General features: G+C 38.1%; 1 protein-coding gene across 1 annotated transcript in view; it reads left to right on the forward strand.

Moving 5' to 3' along the window:
• LOC143853976 (ABC transporter G family member 28-like) overlaps positions 1 to 14,696 on the forward strand; it is a 100,682-nt gene extending 85,986 nt beyond the window's left edge. Inside the window, exons 12-14 of the mRNA XM_077363671.1 lie at positions 12,249 to 12,538; positions 12,631 to 12,764; positions 14,540 to 14,696. Of these exons, the coding sequence (XP_077219786.1) occupies positions 12,249 to 12,538; positions 12,631 to 12,764; positions 14,540 to 14,696 (581 nt within the window). The remainder of the gene's footprint in view (positions 1 to 12,248; positions 12,539 to 12,630; positions 12,765 to 14,539) is intronic.
• The last annotated feature ends 7,846 nt before the right edge of the window (positions 14,697 to 22,542 follow it).

The raw sequence follows: 22,542 nt of genomic DNA on the forward strand, positions 1-22,542 counted from the left end.
AGAAAAGTGTTCCTAAGCTATAGCTTATCTAAGTTTATCAAGCTATAGCTCAAAAACACGTGGCCCCACATTTTTTGGGGGATCCAAAGCATTCATTTGGAAGGCCCTTCCATGGATAGGGTGTGTACCAAAAATCAGCCCTATAGGATCATCCTAACCCAATCAAAGGTGGAGTGGAAAATGGACAGACACTGTGTGTCCATGTTTCTGCCCATTTTTTCCCTCAACAGATGGCAAGGTTGGGATGATCCTATAGGGCTGATTTTTGGTACACACCCTATCCATGGAAGGGCCTTCCAAATGAATGCTTTGAATCCCCAAAAAATGTGGGCCCACATGTGTTTTTGAGCTATAGCTTAGATAAGCTTATCTAAGCTATAGCTTAGGAACACTTTCCTCTCTCTCTCTCTCTCTCTCTCTCTCTCTCTCTCTGTATATATATATATAAAAGATATATGGTATCTGAGCTCAACCTCAAATAGATTTTCTGAGCTACAGTTTTTAAATACGGTGGGTGCCTATGTTGTTTGGGTTATGTTAGATATTGATTCTATAGGACCTAACATAGATAGGGTGTCCCTAAGAAATCATCTCTATAGGATCATGGTAAGTGTTGATTTGTGGAGGTTTAAAATTGACGTCTACAAAATGGTCCATTTTGTGCCTCTATAGATCGAACGGTTAGGATGATCCTATGGAGATGGTTTCTTAGGAACAACCTATCTATGTCAGGTTTTATGGAATGAATGGGTTGCATGAGTCAAACAACATGGGAGATGCCCTATTTAAAAACTCTGCCACAGAAATTCTATCTGAGCATGAGCTCAGATATCGCGCCCCTATAGTTGTAAATTCCGTTTCGTTTAAAATTTCGGAACGAAATTTTTGGAATTTCGTTCCGGTCAAAATTTCGTTCCATTCCGGACGAAATTTTCCGAAATCCGGAATTTCGTCCGGAATGGATGAAATTCTCCATTCCGGCCGGAATCGTGCATAACGGCTAGTTTGACTGGATTTTGCAGAATTTACGACAATGCCCCTGCAACAGCTCTTTTTGGTTTTTGACCATTTTAACCTCAAAATGTGACCGTTTATAGCTGTTGGGAAGGGTATTTTAGTCATTTTTAAATGCACAATCCAATTAAAAACTCTATAAATAGCCTTTTCCTTACCTTCTTATCCTCTACCTTCACATAAGTGATTCTCCTTCTTTCTCTACTTTCACTTACATTATCTATTCTACTAAATTTCCTACAAGTTTACCCTCTTCTTCAACTCAATCCAAGTCTATTTTGGAGCAAAGGGAAGGCATACATTCAACTTACCACTACAAGGTCAAGAAGTCAAGAACTATTTCCAAAGGCTTATTTCAAGTGAGTGAAGGCTAATTTTTTCTTCTTCTCTTCAACTCAAGTTCAACCTCAAGGTTCTCTTTATTTCTTTCCATTTCCTTTCTTTTATTTCTTACTTCATTTGTCCCCTTCTACTTCATTTTTTTGTAATTTGTTTCAATTTTCTTTCTACTAATTCATTTTTCCCCTTCTTCTACTTCATTTCAGAATGAGTGGGTCGGGCTCGGGACCTTCTGCAGGAGCATCCTCTATTGGTTCGGCACCCGCTAGATCGGATGACCCGGCATGGGCTTACGGTACATTGGTTTCGGGTCAAAGAAATAAAATAACTTGCATATTCTGTGGCAAAGTCATATCGGGTGGAGGTATAACCCGCTTGAAAGAACATTTAGCAGCTGTTCCTGGTGAAGTAGCATCATGCAAAAAAGTGACTGAAGATGTAAAATATCGAATGAAGCAACTTTTAGATGCAAAGAGAAAAGAAAGGGCTATGATGAGCATATCCAGAGCAGAGGTTGGAGGTTTTTATGGCACACTAGACGAAGAAGAAGAGCAGGATGAAGAAGACATTGGCACACAATTGCCTCAAGTCCCTCAACGAAGAGGTAAGGATGTTCTTGTAGAACCGAGTGGTACAAAAAGGAAGAAGAAGGGAATCACAGGAGGGATCAGGAATTTCTTTGCACCACGAACAACCCCTGGAGCCCAGCCAAGCATTAAAAGTGCTTTGGCTACTAAAGAAACAATGGATAGAGCAGACATGGCGGTTGGCATGCTTTGCTACGATGCCAATCTCCCTTTCAACGTTGCCAATTCACCTTTCTGGCAACCTATGTTTGACGCTGTGAATGCCGTGGGTTCGGGTTATAAGGCACCTACTTATCATGCTTTAAGGGGTCCCATTTTGAAGAATACAGTGGATGAGGGAAACAACTACTTGGAGGAGATTAAGATGTCATGGAGATACACTGGCTGTAGCATTATGGCAGATGGATGGACAGACACCAAACAACGTTCCCTAATCAACTTCTTGGTGTACTGCCCTAAAGGAGTCATATTCCTCAAATCCGTTGATGCATCTGGCATAGTGAAGAATGCAGATGAATTATACAATATCTTTGCAAAGATTGTCGGAGAGGTGAATCCGGAATATGTGGTGCAATTTGTAACTGACAATAAGCCAAGTTACAAAGCTGCTGGGAAAAGACTAGAAGCCGCGTTTGGTACATTCTTCTGGACTCCGTGCGCAGCTCATTGCTTAGATCTCATCTTGGAGCATCTGTGCAAACCGACTGTATTTCCTCACATAGCAACCACAATTGAGAGGGCTCGAACGATTACAAAGTTCATCTACAACCATGGAAGCCTCTTAAATTTGATGAGGAAGAAGTTCACAGGTGGGAAGGAGTTGTGCCGCCCTGCTGCAACCAGATTTGCTACAAATTTCATTAGCATACAAAGTCTGGTGTTGAATTGGAAAGCACTTCAGCAGATGTTCGTGTATGATGAGTATAGTACTAGTAGGTTTGTCCAACACCCATTGAGTGAAGGGGTAGTTAGTACTGTGTTGGATAAATCTTTTTGGGACCAATGCAAGTACATTCTAAACATCAGCGAGCCTTTAGTGAGAGTGCTGCGCTTGGTAGATCGGCAGGACAAACCGGCGATGGGTTACCTATATGAGGCCATGGATAAGGCCAAAGAGAACATCAAGGAGAGGTTGAAGAGAAAATCAGATTACAATCCCATCTGGAGGATCATCGACCAAAGATGGGATAGGCAACTCTACAGTCCCCTCCATGCAGCAGGATATTTTCTTAACCCTGCTCTCTTTTTCACTCCTACCTTCTCTAGGCACAGTGAAGTAACCAGAGGCTTGTTGGCATGCATCACTCGACTGGTACCTGATGAAGGTACACAAGACCTCATCACCAATCAGATTGAGGATTATCGAGAGGTTAAGGGTATGTTTGGAATGAAGCTTGCAATCCGCAACCGAACGAAGTTGGGACCAGGTATATTTGAGTTTTTTGTTTAATTAAGTATAATTCATTTTAACTTTCAGTTTCTCAACAAATAATGCTTTACTATTTGTTACTTTACAGTTGCATGGTGGAATCAATTCGGAGGTAACGTGGAAGAATTACAGACCTTTGCGATCAGAATCCTTAGTCAGACCTGCAGTGCGACTGGGTGTGAAAGGAATTGGAGCACCTTCGAACACATTCACTCTGCAAAGAGAAATAGGTTGGAGCACCAGAGATTAGATGACTTGGTGTTTGTCCATTACAATCTTAAGTTTCGAGAAAGGTATACAACGTAATATAATGTTTTCAACTCTCACCTCATCACTTTAAGCTTTTAAGTTTAACCTTTAACATTAAACTTAATGTTTTCCTTTTCAGGGACTTGTTGAGGAAATCATCTACCACTAGTGACCCTTTGAGCATAGACCATCTGGATGTCATGATGGATTGGGTTGCAGAAGAAGATGTCATATTCACGCCGGAAGACATTGGGTGGGAAAATCTTGAAGCACCTACTGCTGTGGTTGGGGCCGGGGACGACGACGACGACTTTCTCATGCCTCTTGAAGAAGATGTCCCTACTGGTGGTCCAGGTGGTGATGACGGCGGCGGCGACGACGACGACGACGACGACGAAGAAGACATTGAGTATGACCATCCGGGTTATGATGACTGAGAGTTGTTGCTACTAGCTATTGTCTATGTTTCACTTTCATGTATCTTTTTTTTTAATGTTTTTCTATGTATCAAACTATCAGTTGGACTTGTGCAAGACTTTATGTGTTTAAGTAATGAATATGCCTTTTGGGACATATATTTTGGACTATTTATTAGTTTTTCATCTTTTTCTATTGATTTTTTATTTTTTTGGATTTTTCTCATATTTTTCAATATATTTTTTGTGTGAACGAAAAGTTTCGACCGAAATGCACCGAAATGACCGAAATCCCACCGAAATTCCGTTTCGGTGGCCAAAACGAAATGGCGACCGAAACGGAATTTACAACTATGCGCGCCCCATATATATGTATATAAACAGTTCCTGCGCTTGAGTGCAGAAAACGAGGGTGGGCCCACATTTTTTGGGTGATCATAAGCATTCATTTGAAAGGCCCCAATCATGGATAAGGTGAGTACCAAAAATCAGCTCCATTGGATCATCTTAGGGTGTTCATTTGTGATGGGGAAAATGGACAGATACTCTTTGTCCACAAATCTGCCCATTTTTTCACCCCACATTGGAGTTGATTTTTGGTACACTCCCCATCCTTGATGGGGCCTTTCAAATGAATGCTTAGGGTCACCCAAAAAATGTGGGCCCACCATGTTTTCTACACTCGAGCACAGGAACTTCTCTCTCTCTCTCTCTCTCTTTCTCTCTCTCTCTCTCTCCGATATATATATCGGAGAGAGTGAAAGAGAGAGAGAGAGAGGAAAGTGTTCATGAGCTAGAGCTCAGATAAGCTTAACTGAGCTCTAGCTCAAAAACACATGTGGCCCCACATTTTGGGAGGCATCCAAAGCATTCATTTGGAAGGCCCTTCCATGGATAGGGTGTGTACCAAAAATCAGAACGATAAGATCATCCTAGGCACTGTATGTCCATATTTTTGCCCATTTTTTTCTCTCCACAAATGGCAAGGTTAGGATGGTCCTATAGGGCTGACTTTTGGTACACACCCTATCCATGGAAGGGTCTTCCAAATGAATGTTTTGGATCACCCCAAAAATGTGGGGCCACATGTGTTTTTGAGATCTAGCTCAGATAAGCTTATCTGAGCTAGAGCTCAAGAACACTTTTCTCATATATATATATATATATATATATCGCATAAGAGAAAAGGAGAGAATTATTTGAATTATTTCAAAATTCTATGAGAATTACACATCACTTTTTTTTACTTTTTTTAACAAAGGCACCCATTCAACCCACATATTTTCAATCCTGCCCCTCCTTTATACTTTTTAACAAAGGCACCCATTAAAGCCACATAATTTCAATCTTACCCCCCTCCTTTATGCTTTTTTAATAAAAAAAACTATAGGGTGGTCTTAACCATCCGATTTAAGATGAAAAACATATTATGGAAACCTCTATAGATTGGAGGGCTATGATCAGCCTATGGAAATGAATTTTGGGGCATAACCTATTTATGTTGTGTTCCATCCATGGACGGTTTGGATCAACCTATGAAGTGATCCGTACAGCTCTTTGTCGGCCCGTGCATCGCACGGGGTTTTTTACTAGTATATATATATATATATATATATATATATATATATATATATATATATATATATATATAGAGAGAGAGAGAGAGAGAGAGAGAGAGATTTTGTCTGGCTTTTTTCCAAGTATGACTGAAAGGTCTATTCTCTTTGGCTAAAGATAAAGCTCCTTGTCCGGATGGATTTTGTCTTGCTTTTTTCCAAGTATGTTGGGAAGTTGTTAAATCGGATCTGATGAGATTTTTCCAAGAATTTTTTGAAGGGCTGGCTCTTGATAAAGGTACTGGTGCAACCTTCATTACCCTAATCCCAATGGTAGAGGGGGCTTCAAAGGTGTCGGAATTTCGTCTGATAAGTTTAGTTGGTTGTCTATATAAAGTTTTGGAAAAAGTTTTGGCGGATCGTCTCAAATTAGTTCTTCCTTCAATAATATCAGATAGTCAAAGCGCCTTCGTTAATAAAAGACAAATTCTGGATTGTTCTCTTATCGCAAATGAAGCTATTGATTCCTATAGGCGAAGCGGTGAAGGAGGGGTTTTGTGTAAACTTGATATGGGAAAGGCTTACGACCGGGTGGAGTGGGCTTCTCTGGACTATAGTCTTGGAAAAATGGGTTTTGGTTCTCGGTGGAGAGGTTGGAGTAGGACCTGTGTATCTTCAGCTTGGTTCTCAGTTCTCATCAATGGTTCTTCCAAAGGTTTTTTCAAATCTTCTAGGGGGTTGAGGCAAGGGGATCCTCTATCCCCCTTTCTCCTTGTGATTGTTGCGGAGTCTCTTAGCCGGCTTATGAGAAAAAGAAGTGAGTTGGGTCCTTTTGAAGGTTTCTTAATTGGGAGTAATAAAGTGGAGGTTTCGCTCCTTCAATTCGCAGATGATACTTTGCTATTTTGTGCCCCTGTGTTTTCCCAGAGATTGAATCTAAAGTTGTCTTAAGGTGTTACGAGATGGTTTCTGGTCAAAGATCTAATTTTTCGAAGTCAGGGTTATATGTTATAAATGTTCCTTCTTATGAAGCTTCTGTTTTTGCTAGGATTCTGGGGTGTACATTGAATTCTTTGCCTGCTTCTTATCTTGGTCTTCCTTTGGGGGTAGGAAGACCGAATAAACACTTTTGGAATTCAATCATCCACAGAGTTGAGAGGCGTTTAGATTCCTGGAAACGTAATTTGGTATCTAAAGATCGGTTGGTTCTCATCAAAGCAGTTTTATCAAACATTCCGATTAATTTTCTTTCCTTATTCAAATGCCCTGTGAGTGTAGTGCTTAGAATTGAACAAATTCAGAGGAGATTTTTGTGGGGAGGTTCTCATTCCTCTGGTGGAATTCCCTTGGTTAAATGGAGTTCTGTGTGCCTCCCATTGAAAAATGGAGGTTAGGGAATAAGGAGAATTAAAGGTTTTAACACGGCTCTGTTGGGAAAGTGGCTGTGGCGGTTTGGGTCGGAACCCTCTGCCTTATGGGTTAAAGTGATAGGGAGCAAATATGGGTTGAGTGAGGGGAATTGGTGTACTGCGGATAATTTTAAGTTCAAAGCTCTAACTGTTTGGCGGGATATTTTGAAGGTTGAGGTTTTTTTTAGCAAAGGTATTCGCTTTAAGGTTTATGTTGGGGATAGAATCTGTTTCTGGTCAGATCCGTGGTGCTCGGCAGTTCCTCTTAGGGTATTATTCCCTGATCTGTTTTTGGTGTCTTCTCAAAAGGTGGCATGGGTGGCGGATTGTTTTGAGCGGGTTAACTCGATGGTGGTTTGGAAGCCGAAGTTCAGAAGAGACTTTTTGATAGAGAGTTGAATTCAGTTTTAGAGTTGATGTCTTTGATTGAAGGGTGTTATATTAAGAGAAGGGGGGTTGATTCCCGTGTGTGGTTTTAGTGTTCATCCGGATTTTTCTCTGTTAAATCTTTTTATCAACATTTGGTGTGTAGCGAAGTTGAGCCTCTTTCTGCTTCGATCTGGAAGTTTTCTTGCCCGCCGAGGGTTTTCTTTTTTGCGTGGGCAGTATGTTGTGGTCGCATCCAGACAATTGAATTTTTGAGGAAGAGAGGGATGATTTTGGTAAACCATTGCCCTTTATGTTTATCGGATGGCGAATCCATTGATCATCTATTCATTCACTGTAAGTTTGCCAGAGATTTATGGGGCTTTATTCTATCTCGCTTTGGGGTATCATGGGCTCTCCCTAACACCATATCAGATTTTATTAAAAGTTGGGAATGGTGCCCCTGGAAAAGAAAGGGTAAGACGCTGTGGAAGATGTGTATGTTGGCTTCATGGTGGTTCATTTGGAAGGAAAGAAATTCCCGAGTATTTGACGGTGTGGCAAAATCGTCTTACTGGATATTTATCAAGATCATTGCAGCGGTCATTCCTTGGGCTGGAAGCCTTCCTCTGTTTCATTTCGTCTCAGCGTATGATCTATGGGAAGGTTGGCAGATTATTTGCAAGGAGGGGGTTACCAAAGTCAAAATTAATCAATCCTGGCTCCCTCCTCCAGATGGGATGTTAAAGATGAATTTCGATGGATCATCTCTTGGCAATCCTGGTGATGCAGGGATTGGGGGTTTATGTAGAGATTCCAAGAGGGATGTTCTCTGGGCCTTCTCGAGCCCCATTGGAGTGGCGGACTCTAATGAAGCGGAAGTGAGAGCAGTTCATTGTGGGATCAAGTTTTTGGATAATTTTGTGTTAGATAAGGTGATAGTAGAAGGGGACTCCACTAATGTTGTTCTCTGGCTTATGGGTGCGGCTTCTCCTCCGTGGCAGTTTCTATCTTTCTTTGAGGAAATTGATGATATAGTTCTTGACTCGTCTATATTGTTTAAGCATGTGAGGAGATCTGCTAATTCAGATGCCGACTCCCTAGCAAGGGGTGGTGTTTTTAGGTCTAGTCTGGAGCCGTTTGATTATCTCCCACCTTGATTTTGTTTTTTCTTTTCTTTCTCCTTTTGTAATTTGTTTTGAACCATCTCGGTTTGCCTTTTAATATATTCTCATTTTACCGTCTCAAAAAAAAAAAAAAATTATATATATATATATATATATATAGAGAGAGAGAGAGAGAGAGAGAAAAGTGTTGGTGCGCTTAAGTGTTTAAAACATTTCCTATTGCGCTAAATGTTCGGGTCCCACTTACAGGAACCAATAGGAAATGTTTTAAACACTTAAGCGCACCATTTTTTGGTACGCTGTCAGCGCACCAACAATTTTCTCATATATATATATATATATATATATATATATAGGGAAAAGGGTTCGTGAGCTTGAGGTCACGAAGCTTATATGAGCTAGAGTTCCACAAACACATGGGTCCCACATTTTTTAGGGTGATCCAAAGCATTCATTTGGAAGGCCTTTATATAGATAGGGTGTGTACCAAAAATCAGATCCATAGGATCATCCTAACCCATCAAAAAGTGGAGGGAAAAATGGACAGACACTGTTTGTCGACAAATCTGCCCATTTTTGCCCTCCACTTGGGCTAGGATGATCCAATGGACCTGATTTTTGGTACACACCCTATCTATGATGGGGCCTTCCAAATGAATGGTTCGCATCACCCCAAAAAATGTGGGACCCATGTGTTTGAGCACTCTAGCTCATATAAGCTTATATGAGCTCTAGCTCACGAACCGTTTCCCCATATATGAGTAAAGGGTTCCTGCACTCGAGCACAGAAACAGGGGTGGGCCACATTGAGGGGGAGGGGGGGGGGGAGATTCAAAGCATTCATTTGATGGACCCTTTCATGGATAGGTGTCCACCAAAAATCAGCTCCATTGGATCACCATAGGGTGTCCATTTGTGGGGTGAAAAATGGGTAGATTTGTCGACACAAATGGACACCCTAAGAGGGTCCAATGGAGCTGATTTTTGGTACACCCCCAATCCATGATGGGGCCTGTCAAATGAATGCTTAGGATGACCCCCCCCAATGTGGCCCCACCCCTGTTTCCAGCGCTCGAGTGCAGATAAGCTATTTGCGTTCGAGCGCAGGAACCCTTCTCTCTCTCTCTCTCTCTCTCTCTCTCTCTCTCTCTCTATATATATATATATATATATATATATATATATATATATATATACACATTATGGATTTACTAGGGACCATAGGAGAAGGAATTTCGCGGGCCGTTTGTTGCGTGAGAGAGAAGCCACCTCAGATGAATTAAATAAATAAGACAAAATCTGTTGAAAAGTGAGCCTATGTGGCTGCTCTCTCATGGTATCTTCTATGAACAATTTAAGAAATACTATATCTTGTATCCCGTGGTATCTTCTGAGTAGTAAACTAATCCACATCATAAACATACTCTCAACATAACGGAAAACGAAGATTATGAGATAGATTTCCAGGATCAATATGTTGATTTTGAAGATCAAGATAATGAATATCAAGATCTCCAAGAAAGCGACAATCAAACTGACTTGTCTGATTTTGAAGTGTCAGATGAAGAAGAAACTTATGTCCCTTCAAAAGATGGTAAAATAGTTTTAAAACCCTTCAAAAAGATTAAGAGACCGAAGAAGTCCTTACTGAAAAAACATAAGGAATCAATCATCAACCAAAAAACTTCAACCATCAACAAAGAATCCTCAAAAATATGAATCACTCGTCAATAAATTTAGCAAAAGAACTGATCAAGAAAATATGAAAATACATCAAATTCACAAAGTTTTACCTCTTTAGCAAGAAAATCCCAAAGAATTTCACTATCAAATCATCCTATTAGATCAAGACAAACCCAAAGAATGACAAGATCAAATCACCCCCTTAGATCAAGAAAACTCCAAAGAATCAAAAGATGGAGTGAACGAGAATTGAATTTGGGTATGATATATTTGATATAGGTAGTTTGATACTGCAACTATAGAGTTAAATTGATTACCTTAGAGGGGGAGTATATATGGGAAGATTACATTTTTGGGCCTCCACATTTTTGAAGGAGACCCACACGGCAAGGTGTCCCTCTTTCAATTTATGGCCCCCCACGTTTTTCCCATATATAAAAATGTTTCTACTCGATCGAGTAGATAACTTATCTACTCGATCGGCCAAAAATACAACGGGGTCCCACATTGTTTGCGCGATTTGATGGGCCCTGATAAGCTTATCTGAGCTAGCCACTACAAATAGCATATCCTCATCCAAACCATTCATTCCATAAAACCTAACATTGGTTGTTCCTAAGAAATCATCTCCATAGAATCATCCCAACCATTCGATCTATGTTGGCACAAAATGGACCCATTTTATAGCCGTCCATTTTAAACCTCCACAAATCAGGTGTTAGCATGATCCTATGGAGATGATTTCTTAGAAACACCCTATCTATGTTAACTCCTATAGAATCAATACCTAAAAAAACATCGGTACCTACCCTAATTATACTTGCTAGCTCAGATGAGGTCTCCCTCTGATATATATATATATATATATATATATATATATATATATATATATATATATATATATATATATAGGGAAAGGTGTGCGTACTCGGTCGAGTAGATAAGCTTATCTACTCGGTCGGGTTAAAAACAGTGGGGGCCCACATTTTTTGGGTGATCCAAACCATTCATTTGAAAGGCCCTTACCTAGATAGGGTGTCCACAAAAAATCAACCCCATAGGATCATCCTAACCCATCCAACAGTGGAGGGAAAAATGGGCAGATTTGTGGACAAGCTATGGTTGTCCATTTTTCCCCATTTTTCCCTCCACTGTTGGATGCGTTAGGATGATCCTATGGGGCTGATTTTTTGTGGACACCCTATCTAGGTAAGGGCCTTTCAAATGAATGGTTTGGATCACCCAAAAAATGTGGGCCTCCACTGTTTTTAACCCGACCGAGTAGATAAGCTTATCTACTCGACCGAGTACGCACACCTTTCCCATATATATATATATGAGAAACTGTTGGTGAGCTTAAGCGCACCATTATTTTTGGTTCGCTTAAGGGGGAACCAGCGGGACCCAAACATTTAAACGAATGGGAGGCGCTATAACAACTTAAGAGCACCAAAAAAATGGTGAGCTTAAGCGCACCAACAGTTTTCTCTCTCTCTCTCTCTCTGTGTATATATATATATATATATATATATATATATATATATTGAAAGATGACAGTTTTATTGAATCTATGAAAATTACAGTGGGGACCAGAAGTCCCTACAAACATTACATAGAGTCAACAGATAAAGAGCATGATTATATCCCTGAGCTAAAAGGTCTTGCATATATATACACACACACACACACGCACACACACACACACACATATATATATATATGAGAAAAGTATTGAGCGCACCATTTTTTTGGTGCGCTTAAGTGGTTATAACGCCTCCCATTCGTTTAAAGGTTTGGGTCCCACATACAGAAACCAATGGGAGGCGTTATAACCACTTAAGCTCACCAAAAAAATGGTGAGCTTAAGCGCACCAACGTTTTCCTCTCTCTCTCTCTCTCTCTCTCTCTCTCTCTCTCTCTCTCTCTCTCTCTATATATATATATATATATATATATATATATATATATATATATATATATATATATATATATATATATATATATATGTGTGTGTGTGTGTTTGTGTGTGTGTGTCTAAATTCATTTTCTCATTTAGTTGAAATGTTAATGCAGCTCTCTTATGTAAGATAGCAGCTTTGAGATCATTTTCACTTGACAAGCTGCACTACTGGAGAGAAAGTGCTTCCGGCATGAGTGGGCTGGCTTATTTTCTCTCAAAAGATACAATCGACCATTTCAGCACAGTTATCAAGCCTCTGGTTTATCTTTCCATGTTCTATTTTTTCAACAATCCTAGGTCCTCATTTTCAGCTAATTACATTATATTGGTCTGCCTTGTATATTGTGTGACGGGTATTGCCTACGCATTTGCCATCTTTCTGGAACCCGGTCCCGCCCAACTGGTCCGTATAGCATGTTCTAATTTCAACTCAATATCAATTATAATTGTTCTCTTTGTTTTCCTTCTAACTTTAGGCTACTTTGATTCCTGCAGTGGTCTGTACTACTTCCTGTTGTTTTGACTCTCATAGCGACTCAGCAGGAAAGAGGTGGAGTTGTGAAGATCCTAGCCACCTTATGCTATCCAAAGTGGGCCTTGGAAGCATTTGTTATTGCTAATGCTGAAAGGTTTGTCCCATCTTGACTTACACACACACAGACATACACACACGCAAGCACGCACACACGCGCACAAAGACTGGAATATACTTACAAGGAAAAAATTTCCAAAGTGGGATTTCGTTTGGAAAATAAAGACGGAAGTGGAATTGACTGGCGATTTGGAAACGTTGGTCAATTCCACAGCTTTTTATGCATTTCTTGGGGATACGACCTCACTTCCTTGTCTTTCTCGCATGTGTCACTACAGGGGATTTCATCTCTAATTTCCAAACAAAATCCTGTTTTGCTAGCAGCCCTCTACTTACAAAGATTACATATTAGAAATGTCTGGAATGATGCATCATAATCGATTGAATGCACAAGTCTATAATTATAAGATGGTCTTTAAATTACTATATTGCTTAAACAATTGTAAAAATATAGTAATAAATCTGGAATTGTGTTAATTTCTAATGTCCAATATAATGGCTCCAGCCTCCAGCCTCCAGTATTTAATATTATATGTTGTTTTTTAATACAAGCAAGAAAAAGTGTTCATATAATAAGAAGTGTTTGTTTTGAATAGAAGCAAGAAAAAGTGTGCATATAATAAGAAGTGTTTTTCCATGCCTCCCTTTTCAACACGGGCATGGAACCGATGATCTAACCTAATGGACGTGTCCATAAATATTGGTAAGAGATCTTATAGGTTGTTTAAAAGGTTGAAGATATTTTGCCATTTAAAAAAAAAGGATGAGGATATTACCATTTTACATATTTAGCATGGTTGACGTACTTTTGCAAAGACTATTCCATTCCATTAACTGGTTTGAAGGGTTATGGTTGTGCCCTGTTCGAAGATTTGGTCATTGTAGGAAAGCATAGTTTGTTTTCAATGTACGGAACATCAGACCATGTTTCCAGTAAAGGAACATTCTCCTTCATTACATATTGGGATGTTCATTTGGTTTTCCATAAAGGAATGTTGAGAATTTTACAGAATCAGTGACTGGGAAACAATACAAAGATTTTATATTAGCGAAGTAGAGATCTCTATAAGATTAGAGGTCACAAATTTCGCAAAGCACTACTTATTAATACAATACTTAGACGCAATAGGAAAACATAAAAAAATTTTGAGTGTTGTCTATAAAAATGTGCATACTGACTAGCATAGAAATGTTCCTTGTTGTCACAAATTGAACAACGACTTTGATTTTGCTCCCAATTTCTTTAGGGATCACAGAAAAGGAGACTTGTTCAAGCACAGATGCTGACAATAAAATGTTTGGAAGAATCTTTGCACATTGGTCTCAAAATTTCAAGAGAACTGCACCATAGGAATCCAAAGAATCTGAGATGCAAAACATTTAAATCCATAGGAGCAGAAACAACCGCAAAGTGAAACCAGTTACACTAATGAACATTTAAAAGAATTTAGATTTTGCTTTTATGTACCCCGGAATTGCAATATTTGTGTACATAAATATTACCTACTTTGAATGAAATATTTTATCTTAACACGCTCATCTCTAAAACTCCTTTGCTCCGTTTCTTTCGGCGTAAAATGGGCTTAAAACATTCCACTTAAAAATTAAAACTGTGTAAAACAAATATTACACCCATTTTCCCCTTAAAAATGAGCATAAAATTTGTTTTACACCATTTTACGTGGAAAGAAACAGAGCCTGGAAATTCTTGTATTTGGGTAGTGTCAGAAAAGTGGATATTTTGTGAAATATATTTGTTACTTAATCCATAACTAATCTTTTTCCATGTTTCTTACATTTCTTCTGCTACAGGTATTCTGGCGTGTGGCTGGTTACTCGCTGTGGCTCGCTTCTGAGCAGTGGTTATGATCTACATGACTGGGGTCTTTGTTTATTCGTTCTCATCACCTACGGTATAGTCTTCCGTGTCATAGCGTTCTTCTGTATGGTGACCTTCCAAAAGAAGTGAGACCAAATCATCATTCTTTTCATTCTTCTGAAAAAAAAAATTTATCATTCTTTTCATATATTTTGTGTACAAAAGGAAAATTCAGTTCTGATATGGTTACATTATAGCAATAGTCCATTTTTAAGGTTCCCCGGAAAACTTACATCATTTCCCTTCCCCATTGGGAAACTGCCTGTTAAAAGGTAACTGAGGCAAGGTCTGTAAATCATGTCATCATGGGAACCTGAGTGCACTTTAATATTTCGTGGAAATTAACATTCAAATGATTAAATTTAGATATCTTACAGGATGGAGCTTCTGAAATTTTCTTAGATGAATATTTTGCAAGGCCAGCGTCATTCTTGCTATGATTTCCAAAAGTTGGAAATATTTAGGCCCTGTTTGGATTGTAGGAAAACAATTTTTGAGGGTATGTTCCAGTGAGGGTAAATACGAGGGAGTATTCCATTTCAGGGTAAACCATTTTGGTGTAATCTACTTACCATGTATTAGTTTACCCTTGATTAAATTTTCATTTGTTCCATTTTACAAAGTATATTTTATTTCAAGTGTTTCAGGACCACATATTGTCGGGGGTAAATGTCATATGACTATTTTAATCATGTTCCATGACTTAGGGTATTTGGTCATTTCACCCAATATAAGGATATTTTAATCATTTTCAATGATGCAAGAGTATTCTGGTCATTTTTACCTAATACAACATATTTTGATCATTTTTTGTCATGAGGGTATTTTAGTAATTTTCCATGACTCGGAATATTCTATTCATGTTTACCCCATATGGGGATATTTTGATCATTTTTATCATAAAGGGTATTTTAGTCATTTTCTATGACTTGGGGCATTTTGGTCATTGTCACCCATATAGGGGTGTTTTGGTCTGTTTCCATGACGGTATTCTGGTCATTTTTACTGATACGACGTATTTTTATCATTTTTATGTTATATGGTTATTGTTGTCATTTTCCATGACTCGAGGGTATCTTGATCATTCATGTTTACCCTGTATTTGGGTTAATTTCCATGATATAGGGGTATTCTGGTCATTTTACCCAATACTCTGTATTTTGATCAGTTTTTACGCAATGGGGGTATTTTAGTTATTTTCCATGACCGGGGTATTCAATTCATTTTACTCTATGGTATTTTGATCAATTTTTATGTCATAGGGGCAATTTAGTCATTTTCCACGACTTAAATTTTGGTCAGGAAACACTGGTTCTACTTCCAGTTGGGGTAATTCTAATTCCTACCTCCTTCGGTGTATGCCATTTCGCTTCTTTTAAGACAAATAGATGGCAGCACGTAAACTTACGAGGAAAGTTGCTTATATTTTCATTATTGGAACACCCTTAAGTTTTGCACAGGGAGTAAACTAATGTTTTTTGGAAATTTTACCTCACTGGGACAAACCCTGAGGAAAATTTTCTCCTAGGAATATTTTTTTCCAGAATTTAGAGAGATGATATATTTTAGGATATCATTATAAAGTGAAGGTGCATGAAAATAAAAATTGAATTATGGTTCAAATTACTTTTTTCTCCTGTGTAACCAAATAATGGAAAAGCTGAAATTTTAGAAAAAAATTATTTTCCAAACTTTTTCAGAAAATTCCTACAATCCAAGAAGAACGACATATAATGGTGCACCCCAAAGTTCTGTGTTTACATTATTCGCAACCATTTGACAGTGGTGACGAGCTCAACACCTGCGCAAGGACCTAATTGAGATGGTTCACTTATTACCTGTGTTATGAAAAGGTGCATGTACTGCATGGTTGGTATATGTTATATATACTGGATTAGTCATCTTGACAATGCTTGGAGGGAATATAGACCAAGTGATGGTTTTATATGTACTTAATGTGGTGTATATACTGATTAGTTGGTTTATCCATACACCAACTATTTACAAGGTATACACGGAAAGTTGGTGAGTGTGATAAATACTGAATTCTTCATCCTTACAAAGGAAATGGATAACATAGGCTACGTTTGGGAACAAAGAAAATTGTTTCCATAGAATATTGGTTATCAACTGGTGGGACTGTGGCAAGGAGAGTGGCAGCGGGAGAGAATTCAGACGGCATAATTGAGGAGATGATGTGAGCTAATATTCCATGAAAAATGATTCTTAGTTGCCAAACACAGCCGTATGGCCCTGTTTGAATTGCAAGAAAAACATTTCTTGCCGAGAATATTTCTTAGGAATTTTTGTTATTTCAACAGTTTAGAGGGAAGTGATAATTTTAAGTGATATCATATTATCCTGTAAATTAAAGGTCATTGTAAATAAATTTTGAACTGGGGTGGTTCCAGTTACTTTTTTTTTCATATGAAATCAATTTAAAAGAAGGAAATTCTGGAATAGTTTTTCTTTTCCAAAAATTTTTCCAGAAATTTCCCGCAATCCAAACAGGACCTTTGTGACTAGATTTTCACTGCGAAAATATAGAGCTAGGTTTGATGTATTAAGCTATAAAGAATTTTTTGTGTAATATATTTATTAGCTATAAGGAAAGTAACATTTATAAGTAGGGGTGTAAACGAGCCGAGCCGAGCCGAGCTTGGCCAGGCTCGGCTCGGTTCGGGCTCAAACTAAGCTCGGGCTCAAACCGGGCTCGGGCTCGGCTCGGCTCGGTCAGGCTCGGCCAAGCTCGCGAGCCTTACCGAGCTCGGGTTATATTATGTTCACACCCCTCATCTTCCCTGGACAGCCCTACTAGTGTAATTTGACTACTTTTTTTACACTATGGGGGGTGGTCCTAGTAACAAATGGGGTTCCAAAAATGAACTGACATATTTTGCCCCCCCCTTTCACTCCCTGGACAACCCTTTTAATGTATAAATTAATATATAATATATATATTTAAATATATTAAATTCTTAACGAGCCTTTACGAGCCGAGCAGAGCCGAGCCTGGCCTAAATTAGGCTCGGCTCGGATCGTTAAGGATTCGAGCCGAGCTCGAGCGAGCCTCCGAGCCCGAGCCAAAATTGACACCCTTAATTATAAGCAACAGGGCGGTGATAAGTTCACCACCCCCCCCCCCCCCCCCCCCCCCCGCGCGGCGCCCCTTTTACCGGTTGTGTCACAAGTCACAACTGATACAACCAGTACTCTCTCTCTCTCTCCAACATGAACGGTCAACAGGGCCCAATAATTGAATTGTCTAAATCTTTGAACTGAAAGACTATATGCCCCAAAAGCCAGTCATTTTATAGTTCACAATAATAGTTAGGGGAGTGATAAATCGACTCCCCAAATTGATAAATCGACTCCCATGTGTCTTTCTCTCTCCTCTAGGTTTCTCTCCTCTAGGTTAGAGAGAGAAAGAGGAGAGAGATAGACACATGGGGAGTCGATTCATCCATTTAGGGAGTCGATTTATCACTGCCCTAATAGTTAATGTATTTCATGACAATTAATGGGTGTATTAGAGGATAGTGTTGCGTGCTTCATTATGTTAGACACATGTTTATCCTTTTAGGCAACATCATACGAATGGTCAGGCCTATGGATTCACAGATCGTATGGATATTCCGGTTCTTTACAGAACTAAAAGGTTTATGGTTGGGGTTGAGACTGGACATCTCTTCTTACACACAACCAATATTTGACCTTGCCTCTATACACGAACTAGGGTGGCCTATATCGGTCACTAAGGTAGTAGACCCTAAGTAGGCAGAATGGGTACTGCGAATGATTCATGCACTTAATGTGATCATACTAGCATAGCCCGTGGACATGAAATAAAGATAAGGCCATTCTACCCAGATAGGACCCTTTATATGTCCTTAGACCTGAGAATTCATATTGGTCTGTAGGCCTCCTCTATGGCTTTGGTCTACCTAACAGTGGTTCTGATTTGGGATCACCTGAGGGTAGTACTAGGTCTTAAGGTAACCCACAACACTACAAGAAAGTCGACCTTCACCGGTGTTCTCGAACGTCGCTGTACATAAGGAAAAACGTCGGTGTTATATTCACCGACGTTTGCAATGAATGTCGCTAATTCCAATGTCACTAAAAAGGTATACTGTAACGACCCGGATTTGGGGCTAATTTTTTTGACATAATTTTTTTTTTAAATCCCAAAATCCGAATCGCTACCCCAAAAAGGGAAACAATGACTAAACTTCCATCGAACATGATAATAAGTTGCATCGAAAAGAAATTATGTAAGTACTATCTCCCATCCTAAGTATCACCTAACCCTGTTCATTGGCCAGGGCTCCTGAATTTTTCCTCACCTACGAAGCCTGAAAAATAATCTAAGTCAAACAGCAAGCTCATGTGACTGGCTTGAATAATAAAAGTGACAAGAATGAAAATTGGTTTTATAAAAGTGTTTCTCATGGCATTCACAAGGGATAAGGAAAAGCAATAAGAATTATAAGATTTATTGCTAAGGATAAAGAATATAAAAAAAAACATGTGAGAGCCTCAATCATACGAAGTACATATAGACAGTTAACTACGAGAAGTATCATGTCATCTCGACGAGGTATATGAGTCATATATATCTCCTCTAAGTACATACACGATGGCAATCCTCAAGTACCCGTTGGTAAATGGCCACACGTAATTTGTCTTAAAATTAGAAAAGACAAACTTAATTTAGTGTGATTATAACTAAAATCAGTAGTTTGTTCCAAAAATCAGAATAAGACAAACCGAGTTAGTGCAGTTATCAAAAATGGAATTTTATCTAAATTTCAGCAATTTGTCTTAAAATCAGAAAAGATAAACTTAATCTAGTGTGGTTATAAAACTAAAATCAACACTTTGTTCTAAAAATCATAATAAGACAAACCAAGTTAGTGTGGTTATCAAAAATAGAATTTTATTTAAATTTCAACAGTTTGTCTTAAAATCAGAAAAGACAACTTAATCTAGTGTGGTTATAAAACTGAATTCAACACTTTGTTTAAAAAAAAGCGTAAAAAGATAAACCGAATTAGTGCAGTTATCAAAAATGGAAATAAGAAAAGAGTTTATGCCATTATAAAAATTAGTACTAACCTCTCGACGAAAACAATGAATGAAGACGCCTTCTCTCCCCCTTTGATTTCTTCCTTTTCCTCTCTCTCTCTCTCTCCCCTCTCTTTCTCTCTCTCTCTTCCCTTTCTCTCTTTTTTTCATACTGTTGAGAGATGGAGATGGATAGAAAGGTTGAGTTGAGTTGAGTGTTGAGAGATGGAGATAAGAGGAAAGGGTTTGGAAAAACCTACCATGGTGGGTTTATAAAACCCACAATTTGATTTTTTTTAACCCTTCTTTTCTTTATTTTATTTTATTTTATTATTTTATATATTATATTATATATATCTTATCTTATCTTATCTTATCCTATTGCATTATGATTCAATAATAGTTCAATAAATTTGTTGCAATTATTAGATTCTATAGGTAAGCCCCACAAGCGGTGGTCCCCACCTTTGGTGTGGACCCCATATTGTGGGCCCCACGGATGGTAGTGGGTCCTGCTTTGTGGGTCCCACTGGTGATAGTGGGTCCCTCTTTGTGGGTCTCACGGGTAGATAGTAAACCCACGGATGAATAGTAAAATAAATAGTAAATGAATGGTAATTGATGAATAGTTTTTATAAATAATAACTTATTTATTATTATTATTTTACAGGGTATTACATTCTACCCCCCTTAAACGAATTTCGTCCCCGAAATTCCTCTCTCCATACTCTCAGAAAAAGGTAAAAAATGGTTCTACTATCTATATTTCATCTATCTAACCCCTTTCCTAAGATATAAGCAAAACCCGTACGGAAGGTGGGGAGCTACACAAATAGCCCAAGAACTTTTTCTCTCCGCTTCCGAGATGGAACCAACACACCGTACTAGAGGAGATACAGCTTTGATACCAACTGTAACGACCCGGATTTGGGGCTAATTTTTTTTTTAAATCCCAAAATTCGAATCGCTACCCCGAAAAGGGAAACGACGACTAAACTTTCATCAAACATGATAATAAGTCACATCGAAAAGAAAGTCATTGAGTACTCTCTCCCATCCTAAGTATCACCTAACCCTGTTCATCGGCAACAGCTCCTGAATTTTTCCTCACCTACAAAGCCTGAAAAATAATCTAAGTCAAACAACAAGCTCATGTGACTGGCTTGAATAATAAAAGTGACAGGAATGAAAATCTGTATTATAAAAGTGTTTCTCATGGCATTCACAAGAGATAAGGAAAAGCAATAAGATTTATAAGATTTATTGCTAAGGATAAAAGAATATAAAAAAAACATGTGAGAACGTTAAGGAATATGCTAAAGATGGCAAATTATGGAATCGTATAAGAGAGCCTCAATCATACGGAGTACATATAAACAGTTAACTACTAGAAGTATCATGTCATCTCGACGAGGTATATGAGTCATATCTATCTTCTCATATGTATATACATGATGGGAATCCTCAAGTACCCGTCGGTAAATGGCCACACGTAGTTCTATGACCTTCTTGTACTTTGTACGAGGCCAATACAAAAACATCGTGTTATGGCCTAAAAATAAGAAGTATTACCACAGGAAATTCTACGGGGATAATCAGTTAATTCAATGACGTAGGTGCAAAAAGAATGCGAATAATCATAGGAAACAGAAATATAATCACAAAAATCATAATCGTAACTAATAGTATAAAAGTCAGTCATCACTTGCCTTTGAGTGTGTAAGGAGAAGCAAACCCTATATATCAATTGAGAAGTAACCCTATACAAATTACATAACAAATGTTATTATTCGTTAAGTGTTAGAATTTTCTTCTAACTTATTCGCTTTACTATGTTAATTATATAATTTTGTCTTCTTACGTAAATTTTTGTGAGTGATTTCAAAACAGAATATTTATTGAAAATCAGCAATTTGTTAAAAAAAATGATAATAAGACAAACTGAGTTAGTGCGGTTATCAAAAATGAAACTTCATTTAAAATTCAACAGTTTGTCTTAAATCAGAAAAGACAAACTTAATTTAGTATGGTTATGAAAACAGAAGTCGGCAGTTTATTAAAAAAGTGATAATAAGACAAATTGAGTTTGTGCGGTTATAAAAAAATGGAATTTATTGAAAATTCAGCAGTTTGTCTTAAAATTAGAAAAGACAAACTTAATTTAGTGTGATTATAAAAACTGAAATAAGTAGTTTGTTCCAAAAATCAGAATAAGACAAACCGAGTTAGTGTAGTTATAAAAAATGGAATTTTATTTAAATTTCAGCAGTTTGTCTTAAAATCAGAAAAGACAAACTTAATCTAGTGTGGTTATAAAACTAAAATCAGCACTTTGTCCTAAATATCATAATAAGACAAACCGAGTTAGTATGGTTATCAAAAATAGAATTTTATTTAAATTTCAACAGTTTGTCTTAAAATCAGAAAAGACAACTTAATCTAGTGTGGTTATAAAACTGAAATCAGCACTTCGTTTAAAAAAATCGTAAAAAGATAAACCGAGTTAGTGCAGTTATCAAAAATGGAAATAAGAAAAGACAAAGTGAGTTTATGCCATTATAAAAATTAGTACTAACCTCTCGATGAAAACAACGAATGAAGACGCCTTCTCTGCCCCTTTCTTTTCTTCCTTTTCCTCTCTCTCTGTCCTCCTTCTCTTTCTCTCTCCTCCCTTTCTCTCTTTTTTTCTTACTATTGAGAGATGGAGATGAGTGGAAAGGGTTGAGTTGAGTTGAGTTGAGTGTTGAGAGAGGAGATAAGAGGAAAGGGTTTGGAAAAACCCACGCATGGTGGGTTTATAAAACCCACAATTTGATTTTTTTAGCCCTTCTTTCTTTTATTTTATTATTTTATATATATATATATATAT

The sequence above is a fragment of the Tasmannia lanceolata genome, unplaced genomic scaffold, assembly GCF_043159265.1.
Source record: "Tasmannia lanceolata isolate RefF3 unplaced genomic scaffold, GAP_Taslan_0.1 ptg000020l, whole genome shotgun sequence".
In the NCBI taxonomy this organism is placed as follows: Eukaryota; Viridiplantae; Streptophyta; class Magnoliopsida; order Canellales; family Winteraceae; genus Tasmannia; species Tasmannia lanceolata.